Raw genomic sequence first — 8570 nt, 5'->3', positions numbered from 1 at the left:
CGTACTATTTGAAGGTACTTTGCCTCTTGTTAGGGCTAAGGGTGATTGGGAGATGGACCTTCCCCGTGGGGAAGAGAGAATCTTCGTTGAAACAGATGAGTTGAGAACCACACAAGGCTAGATCCTGGTCCATGATGCATATTTCCAAGAAGGCAGAATTTTCAGTCAAATTTTTTTTTTATGGTTGTCTATGTTGTAGTTATTTAAGATACTTTGCAAAATTTTGAGAGATTCAACAAAATTTAACACATTAAAAATAAGGTTCAAGCAATCTGTTACACGCGATACTCTTTTACTTTATACGAGTGTAAAATAGACTGTTTGAATTCTATTTTGAGCGTGTTAAATTTTTTTGAATTTCTCAAAATTTTGTATGATGTCCTAAATAAGTACAACATATGAATATAAAAAAAATTAAATTAAAAAATTCTCTTAGATACCGAAAGAAATAAAAAATATATGGGTAGACTCATTTTAAAAGGTACATTAGAATTTTTCAATAATGTATATTTAATTATGTTTAAAAAATGGATTATCATGAATAGTACAATCATCCAAATTAAAAGAATCGGCCAAAGCTAAATACACACGATAATCAATATGAAAAACATTGGAAGGAATGCCTTGAAAAGAAAATGTAAGGAATAATATTAAGTAGAATAAGAGAAGGGCAAAGTTGTAGATAAAAGTAAAGAAAAGGGATAATTAATAAAGCTAAACTAAGTCCAAAAGGAGTTTGCAAGTTGACAATCCACTTGGTGGAGACCGGCGTATGCTCTGCGATAAACATCATCACATCACCGTATAGTATTACACATACTCTCTCTCCCAGGAAACACCAAAACTAATACAAGTGGGAAACCATTCATTATATATAATATTAAATCATTAAAATACAAACAAAACTATCTTTTTTTCTCTCTCTCCCTCGTATAATAATCAATATATATATATTCTAAAATAAATTATCAACCAAACCTTAAATCTCTTGTGAAGGTTTGAGAGAAATCACATTTCTCAGAACCAGAAAAAAAAAAAGAAAAAAAGAAAGAAAAGCTATGCCTTCCTCACTCCAACTCCACAGAATCAACCCCAGAAACCCGACCGTGATCGGATGCCAGAATAAGCAATCCCACATCGTTCCCGCAGCAAAGTATTTCGCAGTTCCGGAATCGGTGGCTGACCACCATGCCCACTCGGTGGGACCCAACCAGTGCTGCTCGAGCGTGGTCCAAGCAATCGATGCGGCTGTGGAGACTGTATGGTCCGTGGTGAGACGGTTCGATAACCCACAGGCCTACAAACACTTTCTCAAGAGCTGCCACGTCATCGACGGTGATGGCAACGTGGGCACCCTCCGCGAGGTCCACGTGGTTTCGGGCCTTCCTGCCGAGTCGAGCAGGGAGAGGTTGGAGATACTTGACGACGAGCGCCACGTGTTGAGCTTCAGCGTCGTGGGAGGGGATCACCGTCTCAATAACTACCGATCCGTCACAACACTTCATCCTTCGGCCAATGGGACAGGGACAGTTGTCGTCGAATCATACGTCGTTGACGTACCACAAGGTAACACTAAGGAGGAGACCTGCGTTTTTGTAGACACCATTGTACGTTGTAATCTTCAGTCGCTTGCTCAGATCGCCGAAAAACATGGCCAACCCAAAATGTCATAACAATCTTTCATAATTAATACATATATATATAAATATAAATTTCATTCTTTTCTTTTTTATTTTGAAATTTCCATGCTATATGGGTTGTTTTTCGTCTGTATTACAGATTATCATGATGATGGTGATATATATATCATCATTCATTATCATTACCCGTTTTGGAGATTTGTTAAGAGTTTTTTTGTTAACTAGCAGCTAGGGTTTTTTCTGATGATCAGAGAAGCTTGATGATCTTTGTAGATTTCTCATGGGGTAGAAATGGTTGGAGGTGATGGGAGTATAATTTTGTGTATATGTTTAATTATAACTTGTTATACTTTACCATCAAAACCCCTTTTATTATATATTTTATATATATCATTGAGATATTGTTTTTACATTTATTAAGGTTTAAGTGTGCCACTATTATATATTATAAATTGTTTAGTCAATTTTATTAGTGGTGATTTGTTTAAATTCGTTGTTTTTTGGTTGATGGGTTTGATTTGTTAATTACGGTAAAACTATGAATATAGTTTAGTTTAGTTAAGAATGAATCCTTAATTACCAGATTACCTTTCAGATGTTTTTATTTTAAGTATATATAATCTCGGTATTATAAATAATATAGGAGTAGCTATTCGAGGTATTTTTAGTCAACCCTAAGATAATTTTACATAATTGATAAACTACTTTTTAGGAAGATAACTGTCCCAAAATCAGACATTGCTGCACAGCTATAGTTCATTTCATCATCTATAATATTATACATTATTTCTGATCCCTTATTTATTGTAGTTGCTATACTACTCAGATATCCAGTTTGCATAGATAGCTAGATAATAATGAAACGTTACATGTCAAATTAATATACTTGACTGACAATTGATTATATCAATGTGATTTGAACTAATTGAACCAAATGTGTGAGTATCATTACTGCTTTTTAATTTTGAATTTTGTTATATTAATTGATTCAATGTTTCACTTTTTAATAATTCATGATCAGGCTAAATTTTAAATTGGCTAATTGAACTATAATTTTTTTTTTTTAATTTTATTGTTTATGTAAATTATTTATAAATAACGTGTCAATCATTTAATATGGTACAACTTTTGGCCCCTGTGACACTAAATTAGTTTCTTCTAAAGTTCATTATAAAATCATTCTGATTATTTGGGGACACTGATAATATATATTTAATTTACGCATGAATACATCATGTGGCATTTATTTTATATCTATGCTAAGAAAAAAACTTCTTAATTTGTACTATATAGATATATGTTAGCACAATCAAGATCGATAGTTTACTCCCATTAGAAAAATGACAATGCGATTAGTGCTGTAAAGTAAAAAAGATTCGCATTGGATTAGTGTATAAACACACGAAATTATTGTATATTATTATTAATAAACTTCTCACGTAAAATCATGCATCAATTCTAGCTAAAATTATTATTCTGACTAGATAATTATGCTTAACTTGCCATATATGAAAAAGAAAAAAAAAAACATTAATTTGCAGGCAACTAGTAAAGGGGCAATTAGGTGTAGTTTCTAAATAACCAATAAAATATTAATTATATGTGCCTCTATTCAAGTTAATAATTAAATCCATACATAGTTATTGCTTTCGTAAGCGTATACGGTGTAATTACAATTAATTCCTCCCAACATGGAGGCTCTAACTTTACATCTCCATTTCCCAAAATTTAAATAAAAAATAATAGTTCAAATTATTTTTTTTTAAGTTTTATTAATTCCTTTCAAACTTTTATTCGTATACAAATCAAACTATGAACTGTTGAATGTGCATTAATAAACATTAAAAAAGGTATAGAAAATGGAAATATAGAAAGAAAGAAAATGAAAGATATGCTTCATGCTTGAATATACTAGTTTTCTTTTTCCTAACATGTAAAATTTCTAATAGTAAAGCCGAGGAAGAATTGAAATGTAGTCTTGGGTTGAAAAAGCGTAGCCTTGGAATTTTCGATTATTATCTCATGTAACTATTAATAAATAAATAAATAAATAAATTTATTCAATTCAAAATAACTAAACAAAAAAGTGTGTTGGAGAAGGAGGGGAATCCAACAGCTGCCACCAAGTTGCAATAATTTGAGTAAATTTATATGTATATTACTCATCAACTTGGGGGAAAGAAAGGCAAGTGGCTTTAATTTTTCCCACCATACATATATTTAAAACATTTATATTCTTTAATTAGCTAAGAGTCTCTAATCTCATGTGTATGAATAATAATGTAGTTATTAATACATAGAGAAAGAAAATTAATTAAAATATGTTGTGTAACTTGGTGTTGTTATATGTATAAGAAATAATAATTAATTTAATATTAATGACGATTGCATAGCAATTTGCAAGTTGGTGTGCAAGTTGACAAGCAGGCCTTTGATCATGTCCTTAATTTTCCTTGTTTTCCAAGAGAACTGATCATGAAATCAGAGCCAGCCATTCTCATCCCTCTTATTTCTGTCGACTGATTTGACTTGACCAGACCAAACCCAGCCACTACTATATTCTATAATATAATCTATACTATACTCACTCATATCTGTTACCCCTATTACTTATCACATATCAAAAATAAATAGATTATAATTTTGAAAAAAAAAAAAATATATATTGAAATAGAGCAGTTCAGTTCCTACAGGTCAGATAAAAAATAACACTCCTATCATTAAAAAAATAAAAAAAAATACTACACGGTAAGACAGTGTAATTTATACCCCATGTTTAGATTTTCTTTTAGGGATTGGATAAAATAATGGGTAAATACTATTTTAGACCTTGTGTTTTGCAAAAGTTACAGATTGGACCCTGTGTTTTGTTAAATGACAAAATGGACCCTGTATTTCTAAAATAGTAAAAATAGGACCCTGAGCTTAATTTTTGACAATTTTTTTTTTTAATACAACCAACTTGAAGACAATGCTTAATATGAACAGATACAAAAAATGTAAACAGTTTTGTCATAGCACTTTTAGATCGGATTATAATTAAATTTTATTTTGACAAAAAATCAATTCAGGGTCCTATTTGTACTATTTTAGAAAATACAGGGTGTATTTTGTCATTTAACAAAACACAGGGTCCAATTGGTAACTTTTGTAAAACAGAGAGTCCAAAATAGTATTTACCCTAAAATAATCATACATTTTAATTTATCTTTCTTGATTGGGTTAAAAATAAAATAGTCTAAGTGGATTGTTTTCTTTTCTTTTTTTCTTTAATTAGATTTATAATATATACATCATATTTATTTTAGTAATTAACATTTAAAAAATTATGGAATTTTTAATTTTAATAGAAATAAAGCATAATTTTAAAATTTTATTAAAATAGTTTTTATTTTTATAATATGAATTTCATATTTAGAATAATAAATCATATATATTATAGTTTTGTAAAATATTATTTAATTTATAGTTATTAAATTTTATTGAATTTTTAAAATTTTAGTTTTGTTAAATATTTATTTAATATTATTCTTTATTAACAAAAACTTAAAAGAAAAAATAATAAATTTATTAAAATAAAATTTTTAGTAATCAACTGCGTATTGTCCTACTCCAAACATAGTATTCTATTAATATAATCTAATTTAATCCAATCCAATTTAATTCATCTACTAAACATCCAATTTAATTCATCTACTAAACAATTCTATACATTTATAGGAATATGATTTTGTCCCGTGATGTACTTTTACGGAATGTATTTCGTGGTACATTAGATAGGTCTCAGGGTACATTAAACGAGTGTCAAGGTACGTTTCTACATTTTAACCCTAATTACTCCTAGATCAATCTCAGCCATCAGATCAAATAATTTTCTTATCTGACGGCTGCCGTCGTGAAAGTACAATAACAGGACAAAATCATAACATTTATAATATATATTCAGTGGCGGAACTATGTTATTGTATGGGGTGGCCATGGCCCCCCCTAATATTTTGGGGAATCATTTTTTATATATTTATAATTTATAAAAATTAAATTTAGTTATTAAAGTAATACAATTAGTTTAGTTTACCTCAATGTACATAAATAGATGGTGTATTATTATATAGGGTTGTATAGGTGTATTTTATTTCTTATATTAATTTAAAGGCTATGTGTAGAATTTGTCCCTCGAATTAATACGGTTATCAAATCGTCTTTTAAATTTATTTACTATTCCCTTTGAACTATGTCACAATGCTGAAATATAAGTCTTCTAATAAGTTTTATCCAATGTTGCTAATAAAATAGTAATGAGAATTGTGTGTTATTGTCACATAAGTGCCACAAGTATAATTTAAATAAAAAATAATTTAAAATTTAAGAAATTTATTTTCTTATCAATAATTTTTAAGAAAATTTAAGATTAATTTATTTTTATTCATATAATTTAGGGTAAATACTATTTTGGATCTTGTATTTTGTAAAAAGTTACTAATTGGACTTTCTATTTTATTAAATGATAAAATGGACCCTATATTTTTTGAAAAATGTACAAATAGAACCCTGAATTGATTTTTTGTCAAAATAAAACTTAATAATAATCTAATCTAAATATGTTATAACAAATCTAGTTACATTTTTTGTATCTGTTTGTGTTAGAAATTATCTTAAAGTTAATTATATTAAAAAATAAAATTGTTAAAAGAGTTCAGGTCCTATTTTACTATTTTAGAAAATATAGGGTCTATTTTGTCATTTAACAAACATAGGGTCCGAAATAGTATTTATCCTATAATTTATAGGTAATAAGAAAATATTTTTTAAAATTTTAAATTAAATATGTGACACTGACAATAATATATCAAATACATTGACATGTTTTAGTAGAAATTTTTTTAAAGGGTATGATACGATCATTGATCATTGTAATAATTTAAGGTTATAAAATTTTTAAATAGCCTAATTTTATTATTATTTTCTAAAAAGAAAAAGGTAAAATTACAATTTTCTTGACCTTCATGTTTGGCCCCTTCTTGGGTCTTTGTCTAGTTCCGCCACTGTATATATTTTAAAAAATTGTTACTTCAATTTGACAATTAAATTAAGTCACCGCCTGTACGTGCTTACTTATTCAATTGTGTTTATTTGATATATACTGCTCATAAGTATATATATTATAAATAATTGAATCATTACTTTTATTATTTCTTTATAAAGGATTCAATTTTGGAGGATCATTTTGGATATTAAGAATAGGAAAAAAAAATTAAAAGCAGACACTAACTGAGACTCTTTCTTTTATTTGGAATGAACAGAAAAAGAAAGAGAAAAAATTATTCGTATTATAAGTGGTTGCCCAAGTGGGCAATACTAATGGAAAATTTTGTAAAAATAATGAAGGAAATAAAATTGAAATTATTTAATTATCAGAGAAATGGCTCGACAGTCAAAAACTGCATTTTGGTCTCTCAATCTCATCATCATGACCAGAACTTACGTATGTGTAGATATTTATATGTATGTGTGCGTGGTGTGTCGTGCAATTTTCTTAGACCGCTAGTACTTTTTGTAGCTAAATTATTTAAAAGGTATAAGGGCAAATGATTCAACATTTTTACAAGATTAAAAATATACCCTCTTTATATATAGCTTATGCAAAAGAATTTATCATAATCGATATATGAGATAACTCAATTGTAGAAGTGTTCGGGTATCTGATTTAGTTATGATCTAACTTGATCTAAATTATGTAAGGATCTCTTATCCCACCTCACTAGATCAGATACTCATATCAGATTAGATTCGACTTGACTTATTCGAATCAAAGCTGATGCGACTAGACTATTTTTTTTTAAAGAATTTTCATATTAACTTATAATTTTATATTAATTTTAATTTTGTATTATTATTAAATATAATATTATCTTTGGTATTGACATGTATTAATAGATTGTGTAAAGAATCGGGTCCGAGTTCGGGTTCGGGTCCCTGGTTCGGGTCTCGGGTCCAAGTCTGGGTTCCGAGTCTGGGTCCGAGTCCCGAGACCAAGTTCCACAGTCCGGGTCTAGGTCTGGGTCCCGGGTCCCGGGTTGGGGTCCCAGTCCCGGGTCTGGGTCCGAATTTGGGTTCGGGTCCCGGGTTTCAGGTGCGGGTTCGGGTCCCAGTCCCAGGTCCCGGGTTCAGGTTCGGGTATGGGTCCTTGTCTGGGTCCGGGTCTCGAGTCCGGGTCTCGGGTCTCGGGTCCGGGTCTCGGGTCCGGGTCTTGGTCTCGGGTCCTAATCCCGGGTCCAGGTCCGGGTCCGGGTCCATAGACACTACAAGAATTTTCCATATTACCAGCAGAGGCATCCGCCGGTATTAATTACATTAACCTCCGGTCTTAATTGGTCGCTATTAATGAGTATTAACCACCTAAACAGACTTCTCCGGTAATAATATTAATATTGGGGGATTAATAACGGTGGGGTCCGCCGGTATTATTGTCTGCGCTTTTACACACTGACACATTAATACAGGCGGACCACATTTAGTGTTCCGCCTGTATTAATATGTTTTTATATAAAAAAAATTATTGTTTTTAATATTTATATAATAAAAATAATTATAATTATATATAATAATTATAATATTATATATTATAATTATAATAATTATTTGGGAAAAAAATAAAAAAAGGAAAAAAAGGAAAAAAAATTACAAAAATACTTTGGGCCGGCCCATTAAACATTTATACAGTCCACATACAAATATTTACAAAAATACCACATGCACTAAGCCTTCAGCTGCACAGAGCGAACCATGAAGATGAAAATACGCGCTCGTTTCAAAACCGTAAAACAACCAAAATGAAACCAAAACGAGAAAAATATAACTATTAATTCTGGCAAAATCAACTGGAAAAGAATACCTGCAATGATCTAAACTGAAAAATGACGAAAAAAAATC

At 29.9% G+C, this 8570-nt stretch overlaps 1 protein-coding gene across 1 annotated transcript; it reads left to right on the top strand.

The window, feature by feature from the left end:
- The first annotated feature begins 827 nt into the window (after positions 1 to 827).
- LOC133033631 (abscisic acid receptor PYL4-like) lies at positions 828 to 2056 on the top strand. Its single transcript, XM_061108620.1, has one exon. The coding sequence runs from the start codon at positions 1059 to 1061 to the stop codon at positions 1671 to 1673; it is 615 nt and encodes a 204-aa protein (XP_060964603.1). The 5' UTR covers positions 828 to 1058; the 3' UTR covers positions 1674 to 2056.
- The last annotated feature ends 6514 nt before the right edge of the window (positions 2057 to 8570 follow it).

The sequence above is a fragment of the Cannabis sativa genome, chromosome 1 (genome assembly GCF_029168945.1).
Source record: "Cannabis sativa cultivar Pink pepper isolate KNU-18-1 chromosome 1, ASM2916894v1, whole genome shotgun sequence".
Classification (NCBI taxonomy): domain Eukaryota; kingdom Viridiplantae; phylum Streptophyta; class Magnoliopsida; order Rosales; family Cannabaceae; genus Cannabis; species Cannabis sativa.
This window is presented reverse-complemented; position numbering and strand designations above follow the sequence as displayed.

Coding starts and splice junctions, on each gene's coding strand:
- LOC133033631 (XM_061108620.1), top strand. CDS start 1,059: ATGCCTTCCTCACTCCAACTCCACAGAATCAACCCCAGAAACCCGACC.